At 41.9% G+C, this 20,281-nt stretch overlaps 1 protein-coding gene across 6 annotated transcripts in view; it reads left to right on the forward strand.

Moving 5' to 3' along the window:
- Positions 1-20,281, forward strand: part of ECD (ecdysoneless cell cycle regulator) — a 444,921-nt gene that overhangs the window by 8,723 nt on the left and 415,917 nt on the right. For 5 of the 6 annotated variants that reach the window (XM_085603784.1, XM_085603781.1, XM_085603783.1 and 2 more), the window contains exons 2-3: positions 6,059-6,286; positions 9,175-9,292. In XM_085603784.1, the coding sequence (XP_085459910.1) occupies positions 6,070-6,286; positions 9,175-9,292 (335 nt within the window). In that variant the 5' untranslated portion in view covers positions 6,059-6,069. The remainder of the gene's footprint in view (positions 1-6,058; positions 6,287-9,174; positions 9,293-20,281) is intronic. The other variant, XM_085603785.1, reaches the window with a different exon arrangement.

Genomic DNA, 20,281 nt, shown 5'->3' on the forward strand with positions numbered 1-20,281 from the left:
CTAAAAACTAAAACTACTCTGGGAATCCTCCAGCAACAGGACATGCTCAGCGAATTTGTACTAGCCATGCTGCAAAGCGCATAATATGTCATTTTATAGAGCTCGGCCATGAAGTACAGTGTTAGAATCTTTGTCTCCGTCTAGAACACACGCGATGCACTCTCAAAGTAATAATGCACTTAGCTCAGAGCACTACCAATATGAAATTGCATCTATTCAGTCCAAGAATAAGCACACTACCACCGATGTGTATTTAAAAGCATCCCTTCTGTTTAAATGCCTGCATTTGAAAGTCAGTACAACTTTTGCCTCCTGTTTGTATCCGTTTCTCTGTTTTTAACAATTTTTAAGAAAGGAGACCCCTCCCTTCCAGCTAATTACCAACTCATTGCCCTATTAGATCTTGAGGCTAAGGTATATGCTCGGTGTCTTCTCAGGTCGCTAGAAAAATGGGTAGCGGAAAACAACGTTCTACCATACTTTCAAACTGGGTTTCGATCCTCGGCCTCCACAATAGACAATATTACTACTTTAGCTATCCTGAGTCATCAAGCAGCGCAAAAAAATCATCTCCCCCTCTATTGCTGCTTTATAGACTACAGCGCTGCCTTTGACAAAGTGTCTCGTAACACCTTATGGAGGAAACAGGACAAATGGGAGATCCCTCAGAGTTTGCTAGGAGCCCTCATCTCCTTGCATAAGAACACATCAGAACTGGCCCAACGGCAGTCTCTGCAAAAATTCCAACCTCAGATGGCTTAACCTCTTGCGTGCTCATGGCGAGCTCAGCTCGTCATGAATCACAGTGCAACTGTGCTCATGACGAGCTGGGCTCGTCATAACTGCCGCGGCCTGCCCACGCGTGATTAATTCCCCGCCTGTGCGGGAGAATTCATCAGTGGGAGGGGTCGTGACGAGCTCTGCTTGTCATGAGCACAGCTCCACTGTGAGTCATGACGAGCTGAGCTCGTCACGAGCACAGCGCCGCTGAGCCTTGCGCCGCAGGGGAATTACCCCCGCAGGCAAGGGGTTAAAGCAAGGATGCGTTCTTGCTCCACTCTTTACACCGCCGATCTGGGGAGATTCCTGGAGAAAGGAGTCTCCTTCCGCCAAAACTGGGCTTTGCAAAAAGGAACCTGCATATTCTGCAATACGCTGATGATATCGTTATAATGGACCAGGCAAAATCTGGCCTCCAAAGTGCCTTGAGCACGCTCCACAAATATAATACTGCTAACGTTCTAAAAATTAATCAGGATAAGACCAAGGTCTTGATCTTCGGCTGTGGCAAGAAAAAGAAAACTTTAACTTGGAACATTGGGCCCTCAAAGATCAAAACAACATCAAAATACTATTACTTGGGGGTTTGGTTTAGCAAGTCTTCCAGATCATCAGTCCACTTGGCCGCCTTAAAAAAGAGAGCTGGAGCAATACCGTACAGCCTGACCCGACTCAATCAGTCCCTGAGTAGTCCTTCTGCCGAACCCATTCTGAAGGTGATTAAAGCCACTCTTCTCCCCGCCTTAAGTTATGGTCATCAGGCCTTTCCTGGCACATGCTCGGCCAGTCTTGACCACGCCCAGTTTTCCATTTATAAAAAAAATCTTTCATCTCCTGAATTACATCCACAGGGCAAGAGTACGACTGGAGCTGGGCCTCCAAAGACAATCTATTTTTTGTGAGGCTGATACCCTGAAATATTTTATAAGGTCATTAAAAACCGCAGACAACACCCTTAAAGCCCGGTTAAAAGAAACTCTTGCCAGCTCTGGGAATCCGTGGAACCGTCAAATTGTAAAAGCCATAAGAACGCTACACATCGACGAATCATTACTAACCACAGACTCTATTCCATACACAGTCTGGAAAAGGGCTATCAACAAGCAGGTTAGACAAATTTCCTACCAGATGGACATCCAGATCCTAAAAACAACAACTATCCTGCTTCCCTTGAATAACTGATACTTGCCTGTGGTACCTCAATTTTACCTCCTGGAAAGTCTGAACGCCGTGACCCGAAGGAATATAATGTTCATGCGTCTCTTAGGTTTGCGCTCCACTGCCTTCAACTGATGGGCTCCATCAAGTGAGGAGGTGGCCTGCAGACTGTGCAACTACAGGTCTGAATCATGGTTGCATCTTCTGTGCTGTTGTCCCGCCCTTGGCGCTCCCAGAAGACTTCTTTTAAAACCTTTATATTTAAAAAGGGGCACCAGTACATGTTGGGAGGCATCGGTCCTCTGCTTTACTTCCCTAGAGATTCAAGAGCTTGCAAGGGCAGCAGAATATGTGAGACTCTTGGACAATCTGTTTTTACCCCCTTCTATCCCCGCCCTTCCAGTTCCTCCCCCCCCCCCCCCCCCCCCCAAAAAAAAACTTATCACAGACTTTTTTTGCCCCCTGTCCTAGTATCCCTGTACCAAATTATTTTATCCTTGGCTCTGGAAACCAGTCATATGATTATAATAGTAACTACAAAACTGCCTCGCCAGTAATCTGTATATGAACTTAAATTTGATGTTTTTTTTGTTTCGGCTTTTAACGTGGTAACAGCGCTATGATGACATTTTACTGCAATGGTTTTAATTAACTGTGCTAATTTAATAAACTAAAAACTAAAACTACTCTGGGAATCCTCCAGCAACAGGACATGCTCAGCGAATTTGTACTAGCCATGCTGCAAAGCGCATAATATGTCATTTTATAGAGCTCGGCCATGAAGTACAGTGTTAGAATCTTTGTCTCCGTCTAGAACACACGCGATGCACTCTCAAAGTAATAATGCACTTAGCTCAGAGCACTACCAATATGAAATTGCATCTATTCAGTCCAAGAATAAGCACACTACCACCGATGTGTATTTAAAAGCATCCCTTCTGTTTAAATGCCTGCATTTGAAAGTCAGTACAACTTTTGCCTCCTGTTTGTATCCGTTTCTCTGTTTTGCGTCGTTGTGTTTCCGGTTCTACAACGCGTCCCCACTTTACATGCTTCCACTTGTAGGGATGTACACATCTGGACCTTTGTAAGACAGCAGCCAATATCAAGACTTTCAGGGCATCAAGGATTCTCTTTAGTCCTAGACCGATATCACCCTTTGTAAATAACATTAAACAGCTGTCTTACTGGGTGCTTGACATTAACAGGCCCGATACACCAGCTCCTCTCAGTTTTTGAGTTGTTACCATCAATACAATGGATTTATTATAATTTAAAATAATCATTTTATCTAAAGTTAACATTCATAGTTTTGACTTATATGAATAAGTATTTCATGCCTAGACCGACAGTATTTCAGGAACTTGTACTTTAGGAATTTTCCATGAACGCAAAAACAAAAGAATAGATTACGTTTCCAGAATCCAGCAAAACATGCTGCCTCAGAATTTATGCATAAACCATATCACAATCAGTTTATGCATCATTTACTAAATCCGAGTCCTATTAACAGTCCTTCCTAGGAACACTGTTAATATCGCTGTCTGCCTTTAAAATGCCTCCCAATAAAGGTGTAATTTCCTGGATGACTTTTATCCTTCTTGTCTTACCCTTCAATCTTTTTTTGTGTCATTAATAGTTTTAATGAGAAACATGCCAGATCATTTATGTAACCATTTCTGCCACAGAGTTTTTTTCCCCCCCGAGGCCTAAACTGACCAGTGCTACATTCTCCTCCTTTCCTCTTGTTTTTTATATTAATTTACCTTCCTGGCCCATTTATCAAAGCTGTCTAACCACCACCCTTAGAAAATGGCCAGAAAGAAACTCCAATAGTATGTTTTTAAAATTATTATTTTAAAGATGGCAAGATTGTGCACCCTTGCAAGATATGACACACATGCCTGCTTTTGTGGTAACAGGCATGCAAAATATCAAGTGTTCTGTATCCATAAGTAGTTTTCGCTCCAGCACTTAGGTGAGGCGTGTACCCACGGTTGGCAATTGGAGCAAATCTGTTGACTACAGGTAGTGGAGGGACCATAAATGTAACTTTGTTTTTGGGGATAGATTAGGTAGATGGAACTATATCTATTGTATAACTGGGATCATTCTCAGATGGGGTTGCTTTAACCCTTCACAATAATATCCACTTGGAGTGCACTATCCTGTTCTGCATTTTGTCACTCCAGCAACCACTCCTGTGTTTGTGGCACCTTATCGCAGAGTGGGATAGAAACCACTGTTCTGCTGTGCAACAGGACCTGCTCTAAGTCTCAATTTAAGCTTCACGTTTTAGCTTCACATCTTTTTCTAATGGTGACGTTTTATATGTTTTACACTTATACAATAATGTACCGAGAAGCTCTTCTACATGTAGTTAGTTTCTCAGTAAGCATTATTATCATGCTGTTCGTACCCTCTTTTCAAGGCTAGGCACATGGAACGCAATGCCCTTGCATTTGGTTATACGATTGGAGACCGATGTAAGGATCCAGACAAACCATGGCATCAGCTCTGCACCTTTGACTTAGTGCATTTCGAACAGTGCTTTTATTATAAAAACAGCATCCGCATTACATTTGGCAGAGGAGCACTTATGCAGGGATTGTTTTGGAATGTGTTGCACTGTGACTGAGATGAAGCCGTGCACACTCTAACCCTTATCCTGATAAGGACGATAGCCTGCTCTATATCAGATCAGCTTCCTAACACAACTCACTCTAGTATGGTGGGTTCGGCTATCCCTATGGATCTGGCAGATGGTGGTCTCTATTATAGGTAGTAATAGATAGGAGTATAATCATATAGTAATGTTATAATGGTTGAACTGTTTATCTTTTTCACCATTCTTGTAATGCTGTTACAATGCTTTGCTTCTTCTGCCTAATAATTGCAGCGCACTCTTTCTATATAAGAATACGATTGTTTCAATAAATGTTTGAAAAGCCAATTTGTTTCTTTCTTGTGTTTACCTTGGGCATGCAAAAGTAAACAATGATAGGTTAGATCTGTTTCCACGATTTCCTTGGGGAATAAGAGTGGTCATGTTTGAGGATGCTGATACCATCTGGTACCCTGGTAAGTTTAGGGATTCAGATAGGGCACAATGAGCTAGCTAGGAATTATGCCAACAATTCCAGATGATATACTTGAACAGAGTTCCCATATTCTGGCATTTTTTTTGTCTGGGTACAATGCCCTACTTAATTCTTAGGAACCGAATAACACCACATAGTTCATATGCAGGAGTGGGTTGAGCAATTTTCCTTCAAACACTCACTAACCTTAGTAGGTCAACCTTACTAAATTAAACAAAGCCACCTTAGAAACACAGAAATAATTAATGGGCTCCCTGCTAGTATACAGGTGTACCTTTGAAGTGTCACTTCCCCAATCCTGCTTGAGAGTGAGTCTCTATTTGGCTACCAAGCTACTTGGTCTAAGGTGCCTAGGGAATGGACTTGAATTTAAGTTAGAACTTCCCCCGGTATTTTGCCCACCCACAGAGATTCTAATCCTATCTTATCATACATTATGTCCACTTTCTTTCTTAATCATTGCCCTCTTAAGATGCCCTAGGGCGTTCATTGTGCTGTATAAGTATTAACTGATCACGTATTCAAGTTTATTAGAGATATTGGGGGCCGGGCAGTGCTCAGGGAACTGACTCCATTGTCTCGGAGTATCAGGCAGCTGTCCATCTATTGGATGCCTTTAGAGTTTCCACAGGCAATGGGAATGAACTCCAGCTTCCAGCTCTCATTTGCCTCTGCACACTCTAGCAGGCAAACCTTAGCAATCCACTGATTCACTTGAGCAGTTAGAAAGTCTCAGACACGCAGACGTTCTGACCCTTCCAGACACTCTCTAGCTCTTGTCTCCATGTAGCTTCAGGCTGAGTAGCTGTTATCCCATCCTATACGGTATAACTACACTACTGCATCCATCAGGACTAGCGAGAGACATGGAGAGTACTTGCCACTACACCAATTGCCCATCAGAGCATGCCTGCACATACAATACATATGCAATATTCAGCTAACATTTATCTTGTACAAATGAGCCTCGTATTTAATTGACATGTCTGACGTCCTTTATTCTTTCACTTTTATTTTAGGCTGCCACTCTATGGACAGAAGAATGGAATTGGGCACGAAGCATATCACCATTGATGACGTTGTGCAGTATCGATTCTTTCTGCTGTCTCTAGAGCCTAGCAACCCCAAGGCTCACAAAGAAGTCCTTCAGCAGTATGTGGAGAGGATATTAGCTCGATTTGCGCCTCTATTGATGTCTTATATATGGCAAAATCAAAGCTTCAACCTTAAATATTTAGATACCTCAGGTAAGGCCGCCAATAAATGTGATGTGGAGGTAAACATTGTTTGAATTCTTCTCTCTTTTTTTTGAGCTGGCTAAGTTTATAAGAAGGTATATAAAGAGTGAAAGGCAGCCTTGTTCCCTTATAACCACGAATCATGTAGCAAATTGGGAACAAACCCCTTGCTCCTTCACTTCTACTGTTTTAGTTATTCTTGACCATTTGTATAACCATATGTAAAGTTGAAAGCAAAGGGCTTTCGGCGCGACGCTCAGTGGCCGTAATTGCTGTATGATCTCTTTTTAATCCTTTTTGTATGTATTTTTTAAACCCTATGTACTGTATGATCCTGTTTATAATTTTAATTGACTAATAAACTATTATCCATTCTACACATGGGGGAATAAACATATGTAAATGCTCTAAAACAAACATGTGGGTTTCTTTGAAAACTTACAGCTGGACACAGCCACTGATGAAAGAACTAGAGTACAACAGAAATAGTTTGAACTGCTTAGCATAATCGGAAGAAATGAAATGATAACATTTAACTAAATTATTTCTAGAAGTGAAGGTACTGATGGACTTGTCCTTCTCTTCTTGCCAACCATGTTGTCTTTTCTCAGCTCGAGGGAGCTGGCTTTCCACGAGCTGCACTGAGCATTATCTTGGGCTTAGGGGGTTGCCAAAGGAGCAACTCGATTTGACAAGCAAAGGTAAACTTAACTGGGACATTTCTAAACAAAACTCACCTGACATAGAGCTGCCGTAGAACCATGAACACTGTTCTTCCTCCTGACTTAGCATTTCTGTGTGTCTCCAAAGATGCAACAGTGCTTATGGTTCCTGCTGAGCTGAAGTAGGGACTAAGATAAATTGATGGTGCAAGGTCTCAAGTTGAGGCAAGTAGGAGTCCAGGATATGAGGGCTGTCAGAAGAAAAGGTGAATGATAAAATGGGGCAGATGAGCTGCAGAATACGGAAGAAGCTGCGAAGAAGTGCAATAGTTTGCTTTACTGGAGATAAAATAGGTGAGTTCGGACAAGGCCTATCTTGATTGAATCCCCTGGCCCTACTGAGGAGGCAGCTGTGAATGTGACCGAACAAGCCAACAACTGGAGCTGATAAGAGATAGAGTGCTCCAGAACTGCGGGTCCTGGAAAGCACAAACAAGAAGGTAAAGTTTGGAACTGAGGAATAAGGTTCTGGCCACGAATGATCCAGAAGCACCCATTACGTAGAGATCTCTTCCAGCCCTCTTCCCTCAAAGGAGCAGACTGTCGGCACATTTCGCGCCACCTTGGGTATCCTACTTTGAAACAATCCCCTTTCGTAAAAGTTCAGTGGAAGTTTAGAGAGTGGCGAGGAGGGTGATTGAACAGGGGGGTGACAATTAGACCTGACACTTCTGGCACGAGTCATGATTCTGTCACCTATGAACGGCGGGGAGCATTACCAAACAAGGGTTCAGGCCAGATTAGCCTCAACAGAGCTAAGAGTGAGACACCCTTCTTGTGTTGTTTGTACAGTAAATCATCATACATCTACAATCTGAGGGATCTCAGTGCACTTAACTATGTTAGCCAAGGAGGTGATACTGTCACTTACATTGTAAGTGGGCACCTGTGTAGTGCACCTAAACATTGGCTTACTGTCACACGATATTCAATCACAACAAAAAACCTCTCCTAGCTAATATGGTGTGGGACATCTCATAGGGGCAGGCCTTCTTCAGGCAGTTTACCTATCTACCACTGGTACCATCAGAAACATTAGACCCATTTCCTTCCCTTCCATCGTAATAGGCTATTTAGCTATGGTTGCACCCCTTCTGCTGGGACTTCTCATGTGGCATTGGTATATCGTACCTAAGGTGGCCATCCAGTACATGGGCTTAGTGGACAGCTTCCCATTTCCCCTAGAAGTCCCCATCCTGCTGTGTGACATTGGCAAGACAGTTTTACCAAGACACGTCTTGCCTGCTCTAATCACTAGTTCAAGAAGAGGTGGGTCATACACATTGAAATTGTGGCAGGGTTGAAAAACTAAACATGGAAGAAAGCCTGAGATGGGAGGCAGACAGTTCCCATGCACTCATGTACACTAAAGAAAGTATTACCATATTTGCATTTATAGGACTTTAACACAAGGCTCCATTGTGCTAGGAAACCTATAAATGCAAGAATAGAGACACTAACCCACTCTGCTTATGAGATAGACACGGGGCCTGATTCTCAAACGTATAATAGAAGCATTTCCTAATTTAGAACTGAGCCCTTTCTCCCACTACCTGCAGTAAAAGTTAGTCAGGACACAGTCAGTCTGTCTCCCTCTTTTGAGTACCCCTCCGAGAGACGCACTCTAGAATACAGAGCGACCAGCTCCTCAGGCAGATGTAGTATGCAGCAAAAGTTGCATACAACACAGTGCCAAATAAGTGTCTTATAAAAGTCACTTCGCTGTATAATAAATATTAAAAACAATAGTACATTTAGTTGAACTTTTTCTTCAGTAGCATATCTATTAGTCATAGGCTGCAGATAAGATTTCACGACTGTTAGTCTACAGTTGCCTGTATTGCTCTATGCACGCACTGCTTTCAGAAACAGCGTTGAAGTTGCTTATTTTTGTATTACTCTACTCTTAAAAATAAAATATTTCACTCAAACAACTGTTTTTTTTTCCTTCTGACAAAAAACGAAATCTGCTGTGTTTAGTGCCCTCTACCATGTAGTTATGGTGAGGCCAGTTCTTTGTATGATTGTCAATCTCCCTGGTAGATGGTGACGGCCGAGAATTCACTGAACATGTAATAATATGATATTGCATGCACAGCCTGTTTACAATGTGTTGAGGTCAATTTACATAGAGCGCCTTAAACCTGACCGTTTTTTCTTGTTTTCCATTTGAAGGCGACATCCCTGGACACATAGGAGGCATGACCAATTTTGGTGATAATGTTGAAGATGAATGGTTCATTGTTTATCTTGTACAGCAAATCACAAAGGAATTTCCTGAACTGGCAGCAAGGTGCAGTATATCACTTCAGATATGTGTATTTTTTATGTAATACTTAAGGGAGGAAAAGGGATAATGGCTTGCTACATCACCTTGCTATCCTGACATTTATACATACCAAAAAACGATATAGCTAACAGAAATATGGTAGAAGTGATTTTTCACCCGCATATTTTTTGTGGCATGCCTCATCATTTAGTCCTTTTTCATGTAGCCATACTACAGGAGGCTAAAGTGCATTACTATATAATACTAAGAAAAAAGAGTCACTTCTGAAACCACACCATGCTTGTTGGTCACATGCAGCTGCAGATATCGGGTCACTGTAGCACATGGTGAAATAAATAGCCCGAAGATCTAAAGTAAGATGGGAAAGGCGTTAGAAAGTATTCTGTTATAGAGGAACGCATTTTGCATGATTGATTGGTGTGAAAGAGCTAATGGCTGCAGACCGAATGTGTGTAAGAGCTAATGGTTGCAGACCGAATTTAAATGGGAATGCAACCTCCAGGCTAAAGCAACATTACTTATTTTATAAATGTAAAAGGCCCCCTAACCGGCAAGCATTTTTAGCACTCGCGCTAAGGTGTGCTGTATATGCATAGAGGACTGACCGTATGTGGGTCCTCACAAATTGTCGAGTACATTAATAGATTTGTAGGCTTGCATATCTGGTCCTGGGGGGGAGCGGGCCTGTTTTAAGTCACATATTATTGTGGAGGTCGCGTCCACCGTTTCACCTAAATGGGGTCCTCAGGAGCAGGCTGGCACCCCATCGGTCAGTCCTCTATGCATATACAGCACTCCTTAGCGCAAGTGCTAAAAATGCTTTACACGGGGTATCTATTTTTACCACTCACTTTTTCACGTCACCCACCTTTGTTCTGAGCGGTCCTGAAGAAAGCCCCAATAAATTTTTTAGAGGGCTGAAACATGTTGACTACCATAGGGTAATAATAAGCTACACATAGTATCTTTAACCCATTACCCACTCTCCTGTTTTTAAACATACCCGAGATCACCAGGAATAAAGTAGCGGGCAGAATTCTGGAGGTATTTTTACATTTCCCCCACTTCATCACACTCGCCCACACCTCAACCTGCTCCACTGCAAACAGGTGTCGTAGCACAGCTGGGTAGCATTCGGCTACCCGGCTGGGACCCGATGATGAAGCATGACACCAACTAGGTTGGTGTGTGAGGGTTTTCTTAACAAACCTATGAGGTGCTAGACACTCTAGTATCAGACAGTCATTCATCTTGGCCGTCTTCTTTGGTTATAAAATACTTCTAGGGACAAGGACGGCCGTCCAACTGTCCTAGCTCTCTATACTTTGGTTCTTTGTTCTATCTAATTTCTTCCCATTCATGGCTATCCTCCCTTTAACTACATTGTGCTTGTGTAAGACCATAAATTTTGTCTTGTCTACATTAACCACCAGGTCGTGATCTTGGCAAAACCCCTCGAATCGCCTAAGTGCCCTTTCTAGCCCTGCCTGTGTCTTAGAAATGATCAGGGTGTCGTCGGCAAACATAAGTAACAGTATTTTGGTGCCAGCAAGGGATGGGGCATCTGTCGAGTATGTAAGAAAATAATTTACGACCCCGTTAATAAATAATGAAAATAAAGTTGGGGCTAAAACGCACCCTTGCCGCACCCCTTTGGAAACCGGAAATCGTGGGGTTACATCTCCCTGGGTACCCCATCGGACTTGTGCGAAGTTGTCCTCGTGCAATCGCACTACCATAGATAAAAGTTCTGCTGGCGTCCCTAGGTGGTTCAATACTTCCCATAGCTTCTTACGCGCTACCATATTAAAAGCTGACTTAAGGTCAACAAAGGCTGCATAGATGATGCCACCTGCTATTAGAACAATGCGCCAATAAATTAATATGAACCGGAAAACTTGGTCAACGGTACTTATATGAGAACTAAATCATGCCTGGAGGGGGGATAATATATCTTTGGTTTCAATCCACACGTGTACCCTGCTCAGCACTAGCCTTGCGGTGATCTTTTATATGGAATCAATAAGGCTGATCGGCCTGTAATTGCTGGGGCAGGAACGACCTCCTTTTTACGTCTCGCCTGAGCGAACGATTATAGAGCTGCTCTGGCGAGAGTTTTAGTAAGCGGGTTTTGGAAGTGCTAACCTAGTGGCTTTTTTCAGGCCTCCAGCTTGCGTTCGCGATGGCGTGCACGCGCACAGCTGCTATCCTGGTTTCTAGCATTCCTCGCATGGCCGGCTTTCCTCCCCCTCTCTCACCCGCTCCTCCCCCTCCCTTACTGCACGGAAGAGTTTTGTGAGATGCTAAGAAGGGAACAGACAACAGGCGCCACTGGGCTCGAAGCCAGACAGAGCCATTCGGCTTGATTAATGGCTTGGCATTTGCAAGTGTTACAAGTACACAAACCACGGGCGCCAGGAGAGAACAAGCAATACCAGACATCCTCCTTAATTTAAGTTGCAACTGTGGTGCAATTCCGTTTTAACACAAAATCTTTATGCAGGAAAAGCTTCCCATTTTTAGGTCTCGCTGATTATATCAAAAGTAAAGAAATAGATGTTTTTTTCTATTTCTTTACTTTTGGTATAATCTCGGCACACGTGCTTTACTTTTAATATTATAATTAAAGCACGGGTGCCGCGATTATACCAAAAGTAAAGAAATAAAAAAACATCAATTTCTTTACTTTTGATATAATAGCGGGACCCGCGCTATACTTTTAACATTAAAAGTAAAGCGTCGGTGCCGTGATGCTTGTTTATAATCTTTTGTATTTTGCAAAGACTATATCCTGTCCTTCAAAAGACTCGGCGCTCCTTATTTACTTTAGCACCAGTTTGCATTCAAGATCAAACAATGAAGACTTCCCCTACTTTCATGATAATGAACTGCAAAGAGCTCACTAATACTCTAATACCTCTGTCAGGGATTTGATGCTTCCGCCCACCCTGTGTAAAACATTGGCTGTATATCAGACCTGTGTTTCCCGAGTCCACTCCTCCCCAAAGGGCTGGCCTTCAGTGGGTCGGACTTCACTCATGTCTACAAAGATATGCACGTTGGGCACAAAGTTTATTCTAACACGAATCTAACATACTGAATGTGACCCAGAGAAACAACAACATTTACCTCTATTAAGAGAGCCCAGAGCAACACGTAAATGGCTACAACAAGATGACTAATTCAAATTTCAGAAAGTGTGTGTAAAATCCTTGATGTTCTATCTTACTTGAAAGGTGATACCTCAAGGTACCTTGCATTCAGTTCAGTTCAGAGCAGCAGCATCATTGTCCCTACTGCCAGCACTTCCCGCTGAGATGAATGGTTTAAATGATGAACCACCAGGCTGCTGTGAGGCCATTAACAAATAGTTCTGTACACTGTGAAACACCTACAATAGTACCACAGCCTCAAGCCTTCCAATAAGCCTTCCCAGTCAGCCTTCATTGGATAGGTGGGAGAAAGACCAAGGTGTGCCAGTCCTCCATACTAAAGATCTCAGATGTATGCCGAGCCCTTTGTTAAATAAACATACATGTGACACCAGAGCACTAGGGCTAAGCTGTAGTTGATGTAAAAAGAGCATCCTCAGAGCAGCAACACCCATTGAATGCACACATGGCCAGCTTTCCAGGGCGAGGTTTCCTGTATAATGTAGATCTCAAGACGAGCTCTGCTAACTATGGAGAAGCAGGCAAAACTAACAAGCATTTGCATAGCCAATAGGTCTCGCTTTTGGGGCCTTGTAAGTATTTAGTTATGCAGCACAATATCCTTGGTGCAACAACATCAACTGTTGCATGGCTAAACACTTATAAGGTCCCAAAGGCGAGACCTATTGGCTATGCCAATGCTTGTTTATAGATGGGAAGGATTTCGGCACCACGCCAAGATTCTGGGATGGGGGTCCATTTTCAATAGCGTCTGCTAACCAAAGTATATACCATACCCAGTTCTCTTTATCATGAACAAACAGGTCTGTAGGAATACGATCTAAACCTGGTGCTCTCCCCTTGGGTACTGCCTTCAAAGCCTTTTCCACCTCTTCTTGGGCAAATAACAAAGGCTGTGTAGCCTTGGGGATATGAAAATAGGTATCGTCACCATCTTTGGCGGCAAATTGCTCCTCAAAAAAGGAGACCCACGTGGCCGGTGCGACATGATTTTGCGCCTTTTGCCCTGACCCAGCATTCCCCCATTAAACCAAATTCCAAAATGTCTGCATATTGTTTCCCTTACTAGCCTGGAGGAGCTCTAGCCACCTATGCTTGTCCCAATCCCTTTTTGCTGCTACTAGGGTGGTCTTGTAAAAAGTTTGTGCGGTTCTTATTCTCGCCATGTCTTTTGGTTTAATGGCTAAGGATAGCTGCCTATAAGCCTCTCCACAGCCTTTATTATACCACCTATCCTGCCTAACTAGGACTTTGTCAGTTGGTTTACCTGTTTTAATAAAAAAGGAATTGATTTTTGCAAACAAATCATCATGAGCTTTGCCGATAGTGGCGTTACATTTCTCTTGTGCTGTCATATTACAAAAATCTACTAGCGTGCTCTCCACAGCTGCTTTCATTTGTGTAAGGGATTTTACATTAGTTACAATCCTATCCCATTTCACCCTCCTCAGGTCGTTGCATAATAGGACTTCCACGGTTTCACTCTCAGATGTTGTTCGCAGAAACGTTTTAGAACCTGGGGACAGCATCGATAGCACAAGCGGGTTATGGTCACTTTCGTTACGCTCACATACCACCATATCTATAAGGACTGACCATTGTTCGAGGTTGATGAGAATGTAGTATATGCGGCTACTTCTCAAACCGTTACTATATGTGGGGGAGCCCAACCTATCAGAGGGCGTTCTTCCATTTGTAGCCCTGAGGCCCGCTCCAAGCATAATGCTTTTAGTTGTAAAGCAGCCTCAGTCCATTTTCTTATTGGTGGCAACTCTAGTGAGGGGATGCTCCATTGGGCATCTTCCTCCTCACTGAGATTGCCATCCTCCCTATCAAGGGGTTCGAAGGTGGTATTAAAGTCTCCTACAATCACCACTTTACTTGCACCTTTAAGGTCTCCTAGAAGTTGATCTAATTTTGTAATTGTGGTAGATTGCCTTCCTCCAGCAAGCCCTCTCGCATACACATTTATCAGTATTAAGTGACGCGTATGGTTTAAACTTAGGGAGATGGCCATAATATCGGGGCTGTCAACGTGGACTTCCTCAGTTTTGTAACATATACACTGTTTCTCCCAAATAGTAAGACCTCCAGAGGGTCTGCCCTTCTGCCCCGCTGTTGCCGGTTTAAAAAAGTTTAAATAACCTACACGAAAAATCGGATTTAGTGACCACGTTTCTTGGAAGGCACAGATATCATGTTATCTATAAAATCTATCCAATCCATGGATGATGTTTTAGTGTGCAAGCCTGCAATGTTCCATGTTACGAAAATCAACTGGTCGTGGATCTGTGAGGGGAAGCAGCCAGCAGGGATATTTAATGCGCCACTTTCCACTACCGTCATCTGTTAGACTGAATTATCACAGGGACTAAAATCATCTTGGGCCTTCCTCCTACACTCTCTCTTGGGCAGCACTTCACTAACCAGCCCGCTCCTATTACAGTGAGTATATATTTACCAATCATTTCCTGCTGTTACCTCTGGGTGTGAAACTGTCATTTGGCTTGTTAGGGAAGTCCGCTTCCTTTGGCTTCAATCTATATTTGACAGGCTAGATCCCTCACTGGCTAATAAACTGGGGGCTGTTAAGTTTTGCATTGTCGGTGGAATTGGCAGATTATACTTCATGTTTATTTGTGTTATAATCGGGTTTGATGTCCTGATCTCAAAGGCCACCAAATTGTCCACCATATCTGGGGAAGCCAGGGTAAGGCGGACATAATTTAAATTGGAGCCTTCTAACTAGCACCTTTTAGCCGAGGATATGTCCTCCCTTATGACAGATCTACATTTACGCACCTGTCTAAGCCAATGAATACATTTATTGATCAAAGTAGATTCGTCCTCCTTTGCTGAACTAAGGGATAGTTTTGGCACGCTAGTTAAAAATATCTGGCTCCTCGTGGTTCGAGTAGTTCCTTTGCCCCGTTTACTGCAATCATTGGTTGTTTCTATCCCAGAGGGATAGTCCCTACCTGCTCCCCCATTCTGTCATTGGAAACCCTGCTTCGTTATCATACCATTTGGAACTAAGGCCTGTGTGGGGTTCATGACTGTGTGGTGTTTTTGATTGTCATTATTGGTTATCAAATGGTCTGTGGCGGAGTTACTTTTTGGTCTTTCCCTACTTCCCGGGCTAACCCTTTTGGGTATACTCTCAAGTCTTTGCAGAATCATAGGGGGTCTGTTTGTATCTACAGGAATCGTGTAGGTAAAGAGCTATAACAAGTGGATGAATATACATAATAATATATATCCAATGTAAATCATGAATGTAACCACTAAAGTGCCGATCATATAGACAAAAACTTTATATACGCTTATGATTAGAAAAATACTTTTATTTCTTCATTTGATATTCTTTTTTGTGTATTTATTATTCAATCTTAGTTTGATATGGCGTATAACAATTAAATATATGACAATATTTACAAGTCAACAAACAAAAGTACAATAAAGTTAATTCAGTAACAAAAGAAAAAAGGGGGGAATACAGAAAAATGTGATATCGTGAAAACAGATAACAAAAAAACTAAATAGACATGTGAATAATAAAAACAATGCGGTAGATGAGAACTACGCGCGTTTCGGCATAACTGCCTTCATCAGGAAAACCGTCTATTGTACTGAAACTGAAAAAAATATAAACAACATGTAAGAGAGTGGTTACATTCTAATGTTTTATATACATGTGCACCGTAATTTTAAACACTTTAAATACAATGCTTACGGAAAAAATATAACTGAATAGTTTGAAACAGGACAAAAAAGATACAAAATGATATATTAAGCATTCGAATAGACACCTCTAATTAATCATTCCTATTTGATGGCTGGTGAAAAGATTGCATGACCAACTGAGGGCAGAGCGTGCCTCATCTTTAGAACATTCCATTAGTTATATACATATATACAATCTCCTTATCATCATTTAATCATTATTCACACTACTATAATACAGTGATCCTATCTATACAAAGGCTAATTATTTAAATAAACTGAGAGAACACAAGTATTCAGAAAAAGTCAAAATAAGGACATTTTTAGAAAAACAGTAGAATAATAAAGAATAAGTATTCAGAAGAAAAATCAAACAAATAAAAAACAGTCAAATCCGATAGCCTTATATAGCTAAAGTACCCATCAATACATCACATATTGCTACGAATGGAAGGGGTAAGAAAAGGCTACTTCACTTACTGAATAACAAAAATTAGGAAGCTGAATTATCTTGGATTTGGTTGGGCGTCAATTATATGACTGAAGGCAATGTTTGCGCAGTCAAAGACGATATGATTCACTGGTTCTCTCTAGGCAAATGAGATATACAATATATATAATTGGGTAAATAGATTTATACAGCTATATTCATTTTATCAAGCCCAAATATACAAGTACCTAGAAGAACCTCCTACTATACTCACTTAAATTTGATTTGAATACGATGATCTGTAACAAGACGCTCCAAGAATAGAAGTGTGTACGTATCTACCCGGATCAGCTATCAAAATGAGTGCCAATTCCACTAACAGCAAGAACTATAAAAAAGAAAGGTCGAAAGAGGTAACCATATTGTTGTAGTTGACCCCATAAGTATTATCCATGGGTAGACAGTCACCTATTAGCAGTGGTATATTGTGCCGATATCTACTTACTAGAGATTAATCGGTATCCTTCCTTATGCAATTCTGGATGAGAACAGAGCTGACCGAAAAACGTCTTATCGACATAAACTCATTCAAAGGTCCAAAATGTAGGAAATCACCAAGGTATTTCCTAAATATACCTAAAATAACAATAATAAAAAGAAAAAGTGGGGGGTCTTAAAAATAGCTCTAGCGATAAAGTTCTGCTAGTAACAAAAGCCGTAGTGACATACCTGATACTCGCTCAAAATGATAGTATAACTGGCTCCAATGACTAAACTGCAGACAACGCTGTCAACTCTTGTTTTAGCGTTTCACCATCTATATACCAGACGATTAACGCGCCAAAAATCTCATTGGTTCAGCTAATCAGGAACAGGTAGCGATACTACGAGATACAGGTAGCGATACTACGAGTTAAAAACAAACATAGAAGACGGACCATAGCCTTGAGTATCTAATCTCATATATTCAAGATGGCGCTGCCCATTATGCATCCCGAGAGTCGATTAGAAGAGGGACAAACAGTCCCAATATTGAGTTACGAAAATAGATAGCAAACAAAACCGTAACAGGCACCATTAGTCAGGGTGCATAATGCTGTGGGTCTCAATACATACCGATGTAAATGATGTATATCTCCAAATCAATAAAATTATGTATACTAAGTAAAGAGATGTTTAAACATACATCAATCCTACATCTACGAGCGCCATCTTGGAAAGGGACAGAATATCAAACAGATGGCATTACTCATGTATTGGTCCATGGAAGGCAGGACAAAGGGTCCCTATATTGAACGTCGAAAGTTAAATAAGGGGGCAAGATCTACTAACACAGTGTTATTTACCCACCTACAAGAATGAAATATTCAACTCTACGTTTATCAGTATAGAGAGGATTTGTACTAAGGCTAGAATTAGACAATCGCCTGATCCAGGGTATTTCCAAATTCAAGCCCTTTTTAACAGTATCCAGACTAAAAATCCAAAAGACTTCATGTTTCTTTCTTATTTTATCAGAGTTTTTGCCTTCTTTACCAAGGATTTTTTCCAGAATAAACCATTGTATATTATCTTCAGTATGGTTGTTTTCCAGAAAATGTGAAACCATGGGAGAAGCCATTTTTTTGGTCCTAATAGCGGACCTAAGTTCAGTGAGTCTGATGTTAAGAGACCTAGATGTTTCACCCACATATCCTTTGTTACAAGGACATATTAGTAAGTAAATGATGTTTTTTGACTTACAGTTACTGATACCCCTCGATACAATTGTTTTGTCCATTAAAAACAAGTTGTTTTGTTTCAATAGCTAAAGGGCAGACTTTACATGTTCCGCACTTGAAGTTACCCTCTATGGGGAGCATGCCTTCAATACTTCTCTGTATTGGCTCTTTTTGTGTAGGCATGCGAGATCTGACAATGTGATCCTTGAGATTTCTGTTTTTACGATAAGCAAAAAGAGGTTTCTGTACACAATCTATCTTGGTTCTATTCACATTTAGAAGGTGCCAATTAGAACAGATAATCTGTCGAATTTGTTCGTTCATAAGTGAATGACAAGTAACAAAAACTAGATTTGCTTCCTGTTTTTGTTTGGTGCCTTGTAGTAGGTGTTGACGATCATAAAACCTCGCTCGTTTGTACGACTCTCTAACGAGTCTATGAGGATAGCCCCTATCAAGAAACTTCTTTTTCATAGTTATGGATCTTTTATCAAAATCTTCCAACTTAGTACAGTTCCGCCTCAGGCGCAGAAACTGGCCGAAAGGGATACTGTTTTTTTTGTTTCATGGGGTGGAAGCTTTCATAGTGCAATAAGGTGTTGCGAGCAGTAGTTTTTGTGAACAGGTCGACATATAGCTGGCCAAATTCGAGTTTGATGAATATATCCAAGAACTCAATTTGGAAATTGCTTATATGGGATGTGAATTTTAGATTCAAATCACAAAGGTTCAACCACTTGATGAATTCCTAAAGATTGTCTTCATTATCATCCCATATAAACACAATATCGTCTATATACCGTGACCAGTGTAGTACGGATTCAAAGAATGGTGCCATCTCGTTAAAAATGAATCTTTGTTCGAAGTGAGCCATATAGATGTTTGCTACCGTATCAACAGGAATGTCTTGCAGTTGTGTTTTCGTTAACTCTGTTAACTTTCCAATTATACTTTTAAGTGAGGTAACTTCCTCTCTAAGTTTGATGGTTTGGGCTTTTAAGTTCGTCAACTGACTGGCAAGCAAATCTGAACACATGGTCTTACACGAACAGAGGAGGGTGGCATCATGTGTTGCATTTGCAGTCCCTACTGTGTGTGCTACATCAGGGCCTTCGTCATTCAACGAGGTTAATACTGCAGACCTGTAGGAACATTCTATTACAGGTTCAAAATGGCTGGTGCTTAAGCCGTCCGTGCTTGTAGCTATGGGTCGAAAGTTTCTATTGCGTTCTACTTCGTCACCCACTGTTGGTCCCTTAGGGTGCACTTTTTTCTTAAACATATCTGGTACATAAAGGGGTGGGTTTCCACATTGGGCGCTGGTACTCAAGGTTGGTAGCTCAGCTGTCATGCTGCATACCAGACCCGAAGGAGTTGAAGTTGTTAATATCACCTCACACTCCTTGACCAAGTCATCGATGCGGGCTATAACTCGATTACTGTTTTGCAGCATTGACCGCTTTCCCATCTTTTTGAGCTTCTTGCCTTTCCTTATTGGTCCTTCCCCCGGGACATCAGTTGCCTTCCTTTTGCCCATTTCTCCCTTATACAACACTTACTAATGGATGGGGGCAATAGTGAAACACCAATAGGTTAGATTTGAGGCTTTAAAGAGCACCTTGGGGCTATAGCCGTCTGACCTGTAACCAGATTTCAGGGGGCTGGCCCTGCCCAGTCTCTTCCTGTCGATGACTGGCAAGGTCGGACACCCCCCTTGGCTAGGGCTTCGCCCGCGAGCGGCCCGTGCTGCGGTGGCATTTTGCGTTTTTTGTGCGCGTCGGCGATGGTATGCTCCTCCCTCCCAAGAGTGCAGTGGATCCTGGGACTAGCAGTCCCCCCAGCAGCCAGGCAACAGCGAGCAGTGGGCAGTGTAGACAGGCACGTCCTATCATCTTGGGTGGCATTTATTTCTTCCAGAAACAAACCTTCAGAGCCGGGAATTGTT

The sequence above is a fragment of the Triturus cristatus genome, chromosome 1_2, assembly GCF_964204655.1.
Source record: "Triturus cristatus chromosome 1_2, aTriCri1.1, whole genome shotgun sequence".
In the NCBI taxonomy this organism is placed as follows: Eukaryota; Metazoa; Chordata; class Amphibia; order Caudata; family Salamandridae; genus Triturus; species Triturus cristatus.